This window comes from Gavia stellata, chromosome 3 (assembly GCF_030936135.1).
Source record: "Gavia stellata isolate bGavSte3 chromosome 3, bGavSte3.hap2, whole genome shotgun sequence".
NCBI lineage: Eukaryota > Metazoa > Chordata > Aves > Gaviiformes > Gaviidae > Gavia > Gavia stellata.
In genome coordinates, this window is record NC_082596.1 from 68897975 (window position 1) to 68911368 (window position 13394).

At 38.4% G+C, this 13394-nt stretch overlaps 1 protein-coding gene across 1 annotated transcript in view; it reads right to left on the minus strand.

Moving 5' to 3' along the window:
- GABBR2 (gamma-aminobutyric acid type B receptor subunit 2) overlaps positions 1-13394 on the minus strand; it is a 506706-nt gene that overhangs the window by 400793 nt on the left and 92519 nt on the right. The window contains exon 2 of the mRNA XM_059815457.1: positions 2281-2418. Coding sequence (XP_059671440.1) covers positions 2281-2418 — 138 coding nt within the window. The remainder of the gene's footprint in view (positions 1-2280; positions 2419-13394) is intronic.

Consider the following 13394-nt stretch of genomic DNA (forward strand, 5'->3'; position numbering starts at 1 on the left):
TGCGTGGAAGACAGTCATCACTTTGCTCAGCCACATGACACCTGTGTAAATCAAATCAAATATTCCTGCTAGGGTTAAGAGCTCTATTTTTGTGACTGCCTGCACAGGGAAAAAACAATGGGGTCAGACATCCAAGTGCATATCCTCTATTCAGTAATACAATGTCGGGTTAGTTTTTGTCTATAAGCTGGTTTCCCTCTTCTTGATTACAATATAAAATGGCTTCATCACAATCACAAATTCATATAACTATTTACGTGAGTTTGCTGTGAATCCCTGAGGTAAAGTTTCAAGTTTTGAGGGAGAACAGTCTTGTATTTTAATCAGGCTGAATATTATTGCTCCACTTCCAAGAACTAGAGATTTGTATCTATTCCTTCTATTCAAGTTATGCTTTTAATCAAAAGATGTTTATGACAGTGGATCTAGAGGAGTGGAAGGATTTGTACTCCATTTCCCCATTATCTTATGCATGCTATGCCTGCTGATTTGCAGATACACATATTGCTGTCAGAGTATGACACAACACTTTCACAAACTGTATTTAGACTGTTTCCATTCTTCCTGTACCATCCACTAAGCCACGCCACACTTCCCAGCCCTGCTGTCATGTGTTCTTTCAACATCCAATCAATCAATATATGAAAACATGACATGAAGTGGAGTTATGCCATGTGAGGAGTTATCTAGTGCCTGCAGGACACTAAGCCCAAGCAGCAGAGAATCCCTTGATGTACTGATATCATTAATAACGTTTAAGACTTAGTCACAGCTGTAATTGTTAAATACAAAAGAAATAGATGCTGTCTGGTAGCAATGCTTCATATCATTACATAAGTTAACAAATATATTGACAAATTCAGACATCTAAAAGCAAATAGAAGCTTTCTAATTGGCCTTCCTTATTGACTGAGCAACTGCATTAACAAATTGATTTTCAGACCTTAGCAGGCAGAACTCAACTTCAAATGAAAAGGATTTAGCACAATGAAATCCAACTCCCTAAAATATCCTACATCATCTGTAAGTTCCATGTGACAAATTCCAAAGAAACAGAGCTCCAGCCACATACTTCATTATAGGCCATGGACTAGGCAATTTTTAAGAGAGAGTGTTAAATGACAGTTTCAAGCTTTCTGTTGCTTTCTCTGTTATCCCCAGAGATACACTATTATTTTGTTTCTGTAGTAGAACTGATGTTTTTCACATCAGAAAAAATCCTGAAGCATAAGGGAAAAAAAGATCTGATATGACAGGCATTGCAAACACAGTTAACAAGCTACTTTAATTATCCTCTGAAGATTTTCCCTTTTGTACTCTGATCATCATCATCTTCACAAACTTAATTATGCCTCATTTGTTCATTCTGCACTAATCTCAGTGAGTATTCCAGGTGGAAAAGAGGAATCTGTTTGTAACTGAAACCTCAGGTAATTGTTCTATATTATTATTATTTTGCTATAGAATGTTTTGTTTATTTTAATAAAAGTTATACAAACTTATCTTTGGGCAATATGAATATTGAGTAGGAAGACAGGGCATTTCCACAGCTGAAAAGCAAAACGGGCTGGCTACCTTGCATGAACAGCCATCAATCCAAAGATCATCACTGGACAGACAATTGAAGAAATGAAGAAAATCATGCTGTTATCATCTGCATTTTAAAGATTAGCATTAATAAATTCTGATTCCTCAGCAGAGGGAACCTTTCCACAAACTTGACCTTTGAGAAGAGTCAGAAAGAAGAACAGCTGGGAATAAAGGTGCTTTGTGAGTCAAATACTGAAATACGTACCCAGTTACGACTTAGAATTTATGCACATCCAACACTTTTAAAGTCAATAGGAATTATTGCATTATGACTGAGTAGAGACTGAGTAAAGACACCAGTGTACCATAATTTAAGGTCTGATGAGTTGTTTCCTCTAATTTTGGATAAGTCCTAGATTTGCTCACCTACCACGACTGAACTTTATTTCATTTAGCTTGCTTTTTGAGATAAACAAAAGTCATTTTATTTAATTAATCTACTGAGACACATGACTGCTGCCCCAGACTTACAAGCGTTTTGAGCACAATGCCAAGCCTTAAAATCTAGTACTATATAGAAGGAGTTGTTCTTTACACATAGCTTCACTGACCTTCAAAACTGAGATATACTAATTACCCAAATGTTAAGCTTGAAAAGCATCAAATACTGAGTTCCTAAATTAAAAAAAAAAAAAAAAGATAGAGATACAAGACAGTCAGCATTTGAATACATTCCATTCCATGCCTTACCTGAACCAAATTCCATCCCTTTAGAGATTCAGCAATGATAGAAGTAACTGTTGCACATACGCCACCAAAAACCATCAGATGATTAGGTCCATATTTTATTGCATCATAGAAGGCTTTGAGTCCTTTTGCATTGTCACACTGGAAAAAAAAAGAGGCAATATTCAACAAATATTGAACAATATTCAACAATATTCACAAATAACATAATTAACTAAGAAATAAACTACTGGGCAGGAAAAAATTCAGGGGTTACCCTGATGTAAAGATTGTACAATATATAATATCTTAAGATCCAAACATGAAAAATTGGCGCACTCTGTTCTGGACCCTGAACATGCTGCAGTAAAAGAACAGGAAAACCCCTCCTTACATTGTTCAAAACTCCTTATGTCTTCCTTCCAAGCCAAAGCTGCAACATCGGAATTTTGATACCACCATTTGACAAAGAACAGAAAAAGCCCCAACAAAAAATGGTTGACTGAAACCTTTTCTACATTCAGAGCTACCATTTCTCAAAGCGAAATGTAGAATGTAACACCAGATGTCAGCAGGGCTTCCATATATGGAGGAAAGTTTGACACTGCTCATGGCCTCTGTAAAGAAAGTTCTGTCTCTAATGAAGACTCCTAAGTAACCTCAGTATTCTGTGCAAAAATATATAGTAGAGAGCGTGTTATTTAGAAGGACAACGCAAAGTCTTCAAAAAAATATCAAAAGAATATTCTTTTAAAGTGTTAATAATTAACTGGTCTGCTCTCACAGCTCATCCTGCTTTGAGCAGAAGACTGGGCTAAATGACCTTCTGAGGTCCCTTCCAACCTGACTTATTCTGGGCTTCTCTGATAATTAGTTTGAGCATTATTTCACGTGTAAAGAATTTTACCATAAACTGAGACCAGGACTGAAAACAAAGAAACAAAGGGTGATGCTAGTCAGTATTGCAAAAGATATTAATATCAATCCTTGAATGGAGTATTATCTATCATTCATAGTAACTTATGTAGTCATGGCTTAATTCCTGAGCTTGCAGCAGAGTATTAATAAAACATATACCTGAAGTTAAGAACTTGATTCCAAACTGGAAGTCAGAAGTGCCAACAGGCTATAATGATAGCTGCCACTGCTCCATGAACAGCCGCTTCTTTATCTCTCTTTTTGAAAGAAAATTTTCTGCCCTCTTTTGCCTCCTCTACAAAGTCTTCCTCAAATACAGTCTTTGTAAGAACTATCATACACCAGCCTCCAATATTTCATTATGACAATTCAATAAAACAGTTCATTTACTATCAGCATCCCAGTAGTAATTGTATTGCATTCTGTTGAGATAATAAAGATTTTGACTAAGAAGTTTGCAAGCTTATATTAATCTTCTTACTGAATTAATATGCTAAAAGAAAAATTATTCTATTTGCATTCTATCTGCAAGAATAGAATTATTGCTCCCACTTATTCAAACGGATACAGATTTTTACTGCATAGACTTTTTAAAACTGCATAATATAGCAAAACATTTTCCTTCTTATTACAGGAAAAAAACCCAACCAAACATTCAGTATGGCAGAGGCTCCCTTGTCAGTTTGATGGATTGGTGGCAAGCTCACATTGTGGAGGAATTAAAATTGTGATTACTGGAACAAACAGCATCCTTCCAGTCTCACTCCTCCATCCCCTAGTTAAAGATCAATTTATTCCAAGCACAACTAGAAGGCTCAGCTATGTTTATAAGCGGCCAAGGACACTAGAGCTTTCAGTATCTGTACTTAACTGACATTTAGCCAAGTCTTTGCCCTCATCCACTTCACCATTTCAAGCTGCAGCAACAGAGATTGTTGAACTGGTTTTCATACCAACTTAAAACCAGATAATAGGATTATTTAATTTTTTGCATTATGTCACATGTTCAATGTATAACAGTTTAAGAAGAATACAAGTCATATCTGAAATAAGGAGGATGTTGATAGTAAATTAACAGTCAGAAGCTGTAGCCCGTGAAGTGTTATGTACATAAAAAGTTACGGAGAAATAAAATTCTGTATTCTAAACAATAAAGACCTATGGTCTGTTATCAGAAGTAAAATTCATACTAAAATTCACCCTTACATCAAAAAACACCGATGCATCTTTTAACTATTATTTGCCTACAAATTGTTTCTCACTGCTGTGAAGTAACCTTATGCAGTTAAGGATCCCAGTAAGTCAATTTGCTGGGAGGTCCAGAATTGCTATTATCATAAGGCTTTTTCTTTCTTATTTATTTGATCTTTTCATGTTTGTAAAGATAACTGAATGAAAACAACACTTTTTCAATCACACAGCAATCTCTTGGGAAGGTATGCTGAAAGCTTCATTCATCTCTCCCAAAGTGAAGGGTTCACGCTGCTGAGATATATTACTGATCAATCCAAAGTACGTACAATAACTTGTGGGCTTCTCTTCAATGCGATTCAGATAAAAGCCTACCATGTTTTCACCTTCATACTTTCTTCCTGACCAGTCTCAGCTCTCTCTCTTTTAGGCCACCACAAATAATTACAGGATTCGAGTCTGCTCCTTGAGTAAAACTGCCAAAATAGTCCAAAGTATGTCTCGGAGATAAAGAAAAAGAACTTAATACTGTGGCTGGCCATGACTGGGCAGAAATGAAAGGAAAAATGAGAAAGGATGGGAGAAAGCAGACTTTCACATTTGTTTATCATCACATTTCACAACATACACCGTGTATAATGTTCTTCCCTGCGAGCAACAGAACAGCCTGTCACAAGCATTAAAAAAATAAACATTCAGATAAAAATAATAGCCCTACCAAGCCAGACAGACAAGCAGTTAGAAAAGGTTTCTTCCTGCCTCTAATCTGGGCAACGTATCCTTAGCGAGTTCCCGAAGCCCTTTTAACGACATGACTTTTTCAGAGATCCCAGAAGGCCACCATTGCTGCTCATGATCTTCTATTAGCAAACCCTACCATACATAACCCTAGAAGTGGGCAACTTGGTTGAAAGACAACAAGCACAGACACCACTGAAATTCCCACCATATAATAACTAAATGAGTTCTTGAATTGCTGTCGTCAAGTAACTACAACTATGTCCAGGAGCAACGCTATGTAGCTATCTAATTACAGTACAACAAAAGACTGCATAAGAACCAAAATCTGCGTTAAAAAAGCAGAGGCTAGAAAGTCCTGGCCACATGTGGAAGACAAGAAGCAGACTGGCTTATTAATTGGAGCGTGACTAACAGCAATGAAGGGGAAAGAATCCCTCATAAAAAGTCACAAACTTAAATGATGAAAAATATCACCCCAAGGAGCCAACACTGCTTTTGCTAGATAGTTTTGCTCTCTAACCTAAATTGTCATCAACATCTCTATTTTGCTGAGCTGAACTGCAGCCAGCTCACTTTTGACTCACATATGAAAACAGACAGCCATGCTGTGCTGCTGATCTTGACTGCACATTGAAACACTGAGGATGGTTGCAATACCTTTCATTGGAGAAACGTCATTTTACCATGACTGTAATTTCAAATACACGTGATTTGGTACATGCTACAACTTTCTTCAGAGGAAGGGGCTCAGAAATACTCACCCCAAACACATTAATTGCAGTGCTTAGTCTCAGCCAAAAGCCAGTAATAAGCCACATATAAATACTAACCACATATTTAATGTAATTATTTCATTAACATGTATCCCTTAACACACTGACTTGATACAGATTATGTGGACAATTCACAAGGAGAAATACCAGCAAATCACCAAGCAAAGGTCTGAAGAGTCCTGCCTCTCACTGCGACAAAGACTGATTAATATCACATGTGGCACCTGACAAAGGCATAGTTTCCATTTCCAAGGCAACAGAACCACTTATTTTAATTAAGAAAAATAGCCACATGAGCTGCTGCTGCATAGGAGAGGAGTCAAACGAGTTTGGGGATTGATGTGTTAACCTTCATGAACCCACTTCAAAGGAGACGCTGGCAAATAAAAAACTATCACCCTCCACTGAGAAAGGAACCTGAATGAAGAGGGAGAATGTACTGCCTGAAGCATAAGGGATGCACAAGGACAAGAAACCTTTCTGGATAAAACAGCGCAGCAGCTGAATACATGAGCGAGACCTTCTCCAAAGGCCCTCTGCAGCTGAGAGAAAGAATGTCCCATGTGAAGGACACACATCCCTGAGGTCAGGAGAAGCAGCAGAACTGACTCATGAGGGTTGTTGGCTGCCAGGAATGCTGTCTGGCAGACAGTGAGAGAGGTATCAGGGTGTTTATTCAAACCCTCAGGGACATAAGTGTGACACAGTGCAAAACCTTAATACAGAGAGCAGAAATTTGTATGGGTCTGCTACACAAAGCTTTGCTGACTCTATAAATAACATTAACAGGTTTGAGTAATTACAGGACTAGCAGAAGAGCAGATACTTGTAATTTAACTGATCTCGTTAGATTCACATAGCAATGAGAACTATTGTGAACCGATGCACTTGTCAGATGCATGATTATGTTTAGATTTCCAGCTGTTGGATAGATATGCCCAGCTGTTTCTTAGTTAGCTATATTCTGGCACAACTCTACTTGTCTGAATAACAGTAAACCTGAGGAACAATTTTGGCATCTGTTGAGCTACTGACTACTGGGGTTACAGATCCTTTATGGTAAGAGGGAATAACCAACAGCTGTCATCTGCATAATGAAACATCAAACTTTTTCAAGTGGTATGAGAGCTTTCAGCAGCACTCTGCACTGAACATCATTGGAAAGAGAAGAAAGTGATCATAAATATCTGATGAGGCTTCCTTGAAGAGAGAGAACACAGGTCCAAAGCCTTATTCCTACCCTCTGCAAAATCTTACTCAGGAACTAACTCCACATTAGACTATCAGTGTGAAAGGAACTAAGAGATGAGAAACATCAAAAATTATTTTTGTTTGATTTTCACAGAATCACTAAGGTTGGAAAATACCTGTAAGAGCATCAAGTCCAACCAATACAAAAAAAAAAAACACACAACCACCCACACACGAAAACCACCACACACAAAACAAAACAAAAAAAAAACAAAAAAGCCACACCCACACCACACAGCACCATGCCCATCAAGCCATGTCCCACAATGTCACATCTACACGCTCCTTGAATACCTCCAGGGAGGGTGACTCCACCACCTCCCTGGGCAGTCTATTCCACTGTGTTACCACTCTCTCAGTAAAGAAATTTTTCCTAATATCCAGCCTGAACCTCCCCTGGCGCAACTTGAGGCCATTTCCTCTAGTCCTGTCACTAGTCACTTGGGAGAAGAGACCAGCACCCACCTCTCTGCAACCCCCTTTCAGGTAGTTGTAGAGAGCGATAAGGTCTCCCCTCAGCCTCCTCTTCTCCAGGCTGAACAACCCCAGTTCCCTCAGCTGCTCCTCACAAGACTTGTGCTCCAGACCCCTCACCAGCTTCGTTGCCCTTCTCTGGACACACTCCAGCACCTCAATGTCCTTCTTGTAGTGAGGGGCCCAAAACTGAACACAGTACTCGAGGTGCGGCCTCACCAGCGCCAAGTACAGGGGCACAATCTCCTCCTTACTCCTGCTGGCCACACTATTTCTGATACAGGCCGTTTTTCTCAGGAACCTCCTGAATCACAAGATCATCAGTAGCTAGGACAGTGTTGTGGGGAAGCAGGATTAAATGCTTACCCTGTTCTGCCCTACAGATTGTCTCTTCCAGGACAATGCTGAATACTTGCACCAAGTCGTGGTGTGAACCACTATAACCATTCCTGAGGTCTGTATTTGAAAAACAAGAGCAAAAGCAACCCCCTCCAACAACTACACCAAACTTCTGCATCTTAAAACATAAGTTAATTTGTCCCAAACTGTGGGGTATTCTGTATATGATTTCTCTATCATATTTTAATTTTAACTACTAGAAATCAGATTTCATTTTCTTTTAGGAGAAGTAAACACAGCAGAAGAGGACTTAATCTATTCAGTGAAGCATTTCCTAGTAAATTAACCCTCTGTCCTTGACACCTCTTGACACGCTTTGAGACTTTACCTAACAACTTCTGTATCTGATCCTGCCTGCTGTACAAGGAATAGTTCACAGAGTGCTACCACCAAGGTACTGGTGCTTAGCATCCTATTTAACAGCTTATATTCTGCCTCAGGTGCCACCTGCCTCTTAAGTCACTGACTCCAAAGCAAGGGTGATCACTCCCTCTTCTGTCGCCTCATTTCCTAAGAGGCTGTCTAAACACCTTGTGAAGTCTCAGCTTCTTGCTCAACATCATTTTCTTGGTTCACTATTTGGGAACTGAGTCCATTCCACAAGATAAACAAAAATTTCCCATCCCTCCTTATAGGAAGAATACATATGCTTTCTCCATTTTTTCCTTTTTTTTTTTTTATTTATACAACTTACATTTTCTGTCTCATTACTATGTCTTTGAGTAAAACATTTACACTGGAAGATTCCAATTTAAGAACTCCAATATGAAGTGGAGTTGGAGCGTAGCAAATAGATAAATCCTGTGCAATCAAAACTGACTCTGCCTAAGTTTCCACCATGATTAAATATGCAGTAATAGCAGAGATCAAACTGACTTCCTCTTTTCACAGTAAACTTGCATTTGGCTTGGAAGTTGAAACCTTTCTTTGATCTGCAACTGTTACACAAAAAGAAGTTCAGAGGATCATCACGAAACATTTTGCGTATTTGCAGTATGAAGATCGCTCCCTTTCATGATTCTGTATTGGGTTTACGTAGCAAGGTTTTGGTAGCAGGAGGGCTGCAGGGGTGGCTTCTGTGAGGAGACACCAGGAAGTGCCCCCATGTCTGACAGAGCCAGCTCCAAAACAGACCTGCTGCTGCCCAAAGCTGAGCCCATCAGTGACGCTGGTCATACCTCTGTGATAACACATGTAAAAAAGGGTAAAAAACACTGCACAGCAGCTGTGAAAGAGGAATGAGAAAAATATAAGCTAAACAGCCCTGCCGACACCAAGGTCAGTGAAGAAGGAGGGGAGGAGGTGCTCCAGGCGCTGGAGCAGATTCCCCTGCAGCCCATGGAGGACCACAGTGGAGCAGATATCCAGCCTGTAGTAGACTATGGAGGACCCCACACCTGAGTAATTTCAGAGAGGCTCCACCATATCCTTTTTTCTGGCTGTACCACTGATCAAATGCAGAAGTTTTTTTAGGGCTGCACAGTGATGAAATTCATAATTCAGGTAACACTGGCCAGGACTTCTGTAAGTTCGTGAACATGAATTCAGAACATTAACATCTCATTCTGAATTGCTAATGGAAAGCTAACATTTGGGCCTTGGAGAGTTCCTATTGTGCAATATAAGCAATTAGTCAGATCCCACAGTGTAAGTTATTGAGTTCTGGATTATTCTGCAGCTGGACCCATCATCTAACCAGAATCAAATTGGTGTTGATTCAAACATTCATGGGCCAGAAGGGATTTTAAACACAGCCACTCTATATTTGCTCATTCATAACATATAGTCTGTTTTATTTAACTCATTCACTTCTGCATCAATCCAATAACGTTACACAAGACAGTTTTACAGATGTTTTCCAATTACCGGCATTGATTAAAATAGATGAAAGTTCACACACACGTCATCTTGAATTAGAAGTTCTTCCAAATATCCTTAAAGATGCATGTGGACATCCACACTCAGAATTTTATAGCATAAAAGTGTAAAAAGCAAAACTAAGACTTAGTACTATGTTGTTTTCTTTGACTCAAACACTTATCAGATATCTTGGTACATTCAGTATTAACAGGGAGACCAATGCCTTGCTCAGTTCAGCTCCTTCCTCCCTACATAATCTATACTGCTCCATTGTTACTCTGTTTTATGGAAATAAGTGGAATTATGGAAAAGCATAAAAAGTCCAGAGGAATTGTGTAGGAAAAATAATATATTCAAAAATGTTTAGAAAACAAAAAACATGTCCTGTTCTTGAGACTAAACTGGCTTAGTTTTCTCCAGCTTTTCCAATTTTTAACCAAAGAAGTTCAATGATTTCTAACAAAGCAAAGAATTAATTTTAATTATTCAACAAATGAAGAAAAGATCACTGTTCTTTATTTGCATCAAAAGGCTTTTTAAAATTCCCCTAGGAAATCAGTTGTGTTTTTGCATTTAAGTAACCTCAAAAGGTGCTAATTGTTTCAGACACTTGAGTCCCAAGATCATTATCACTTAAATTTATTGATGCAAACTACTTACTATTTTGTTGCCTCTCATTTTGAGAGAAAGATGTGCTGTAGTAGATTTGCAAGGCACTTGCCAGTTGCAGCTCAAGTACAAAATGAAGAGCTAAGGGAGATAATTTTGGCAGGCTCAATACACAGTCACTAATGTCAATTGTTCAATTTTGTACTTGTCTCGTCTTTCTTTTTCTCCCCTTCATTCATTACCATTTATTACTACACTACCATAAATAGCCTATGTTTTCATAGATCATACCAGATCTAGTCACACTGTTAGAATATTTTGGTTAGATTTCCTTTCGTTCTATTCCCTGTGCTTCCTAGAATATAGGGAAGAAGTCACAAAAGTGAAAAGACGTGTGAGATCACATTTAAATACGATATCTAGTTTTCTTTTACAGATCTAGAGTATGAGCACTGCAAGAGATATGACTTTCTGCACGAACAATCAAAAATAAGTTAAAACAATACTTCATTCTATGTTTAGTAAAATAAATTTTCCTGAAACAGCCTTTAAAAAGTTGAGTTTTACAAGTATTCTCCTTTTCTTGTGTCCACTATCAACTATGTACTTGGTTTTAATGGGCAGATTGGAAGCTCATTTTGGGAGAAGGGAAAAAAAATTTAAAAAAAAAAAAAATCACCTGATGCAGGGAAGGGTCACCATCTCCAAACTGCTGACTTGCTTCTTTTCAGTACACCGACAATTGTGGCATACTGAAAATGGTGAAACTCCTTTTAACTGCAGCTATGTTCTTTGCAGCAAATAAAAGGAGGGACTGAAATAAGAGAAGATAATACAGACAAAGAAAATCCAAGTTTATAAATAACAATGAGGATGCTCTTGTAGATGGAAGAAAATGGAAGTGTACTAGCACAAAACATTTGAAGTAACAGCAATATGCCTGGCATCCCACTCCTGAGTAAGAAGCTGCAATTGAAACCAAGATAGGAGTGCAATGATATTTTGAAAAATCACTTGGCCCTCAGCAATCAACAAGAATCAGTTGTGGGGAAGTCTGCTATATGAATTCTTTCTTTCCCATGACCTACTCGCTCCTCAAAAATACTCTGATTTATAAGGGTAAAAAAAAAAAATAAAAAACAAAATTTCTTGATACTTTCCTGAAATGAAATTAAAATAAGATATTATTCTGAGTGAAGAAAAAGAGCTCTTCAGTAGTTTTCTGGCTAAGAGTATCATGTTGAAATGAAGTCTCCCATATGTGCCTCAGTCATACGGTAAGAGGCCTTGTCTCAGTGTGCACAACCACAGAATTTTATAAATAGACATTCACCAGGGATGACAAGAGGCACAGATGACTCCGAGGCCCTTCAGAATTGTTCGTATAGCTTCTGGAAGTCGCTTACCTGGAAAACGTGAGAAGATCTCTTAAGCTATCACAAGGATGTCTGCGGCATTCTTGAGAATATATTTGAATTCTAGTAAAAGGTCAGAAAGCATCTGCTATTTTTGGAAAATAAGAATAAACTCTTTCCTTTAGAAGACAATGTTCTTCATGAAGAGTGCTAAGTGGTACAAGTAGCTTCCAGCATGGCTTTTTCTAAAGCAATACTGTTTGAAATTTTTTTTTTTTAATTTTATTTTAATTCCCCAACAAGAATTTTGGAAACACAAACACAAGTCAGAAGAAAAATACAACAGGAAATGTAAGAGTTTAAAAAGGGCTTAATGAATTAAGAATAGCAAAAATAAATTTCTTGACCCAAAGGTCAAGAAAATCTGGTGTAATATTCTTCATCACATGCCTATGATTTTTAATTAAAATCTTTCTGTGATGTAAAACAGTTGAACTTTGTTTATAGCAAATGAAACTCTAAGCTGATTTATTTAAGGAGGAATAATGTGTGATAATTTGGATCAGCTATCACTTAAGTTAGCCCATAAAAGCCAAAATGAAATTCATGGCATGTTTTAATTTGTCTTAAATTAACATAGCACCAGACTACAATAATTCACCATTTTATAGAAGTCTTAGGCTGGAAATGGATAAAGTGCATATCAGCACAGGTAAACAGCATACATTTTTTTCCTTTAATAGCTGGCAAAAGAGACAGTATGGAGAGAATACAATTTTATTTTAACCGCTACCCGTATAGCTTGACATTCAGTGAGTGAGTAGGCACAGTGCTTCACAGTCAGCAGGTACCAGAAACCCTCAAAATCCAAGTATTAGTTAGAACCCTTGCTCCCTTTTCCAAAAGACAAGAGTATCTTTTTCCTCCCCCAGGCTGAAAACCAAATTTTGAATGGTGACTTGGGCTTGCCTTAGTTATGCCCGACAGTGGATTTCTCCAGTAGGTGGAATATGTCTGCAACGGCTACAGCACTAAAACTTTCTCCTGACCCCATGGGCCACCATATTTAATGCCGTGCAAACTGTCACAATAAGCTCTGTTATTCACAGGAGAACTACATGATCCAAACAACTTACCGTTTCTGGGAACATTTTGAAAAAGAGGGAGTTTTTAAATAAAACGGAAAAAAAAAAATGCAGCAAATTGGTCTGCAGCACCTGAGAGACTGAATGTGCTCCTGGTTCAAACCCACTGTGACAAATGGTCTCACCACGCATGACATTATTGTGCCACAACAGTGCACTATCCATTTCCCACACAAGCACTTCCTGAGTGCAGAACGGGGCAGGAAGGCAGACAGCAGCAGAGAGACTCCAAAAGGGAACCAGCAGACTAAGACAAACCTGAGGTGTCACAGGCTTAGCTGCAACAAGAAGCAGACTGAAAAGTTGAGCCTCAGAGGCAAAGGAAAGAAAAGGAGCAGCCCTAGAAGTACAGGGAGATATTGGAACGGAAATACGTTTAAAAAGGACTCAAGCTTCATGAACTCTACAGGCAGGGTTTTTGC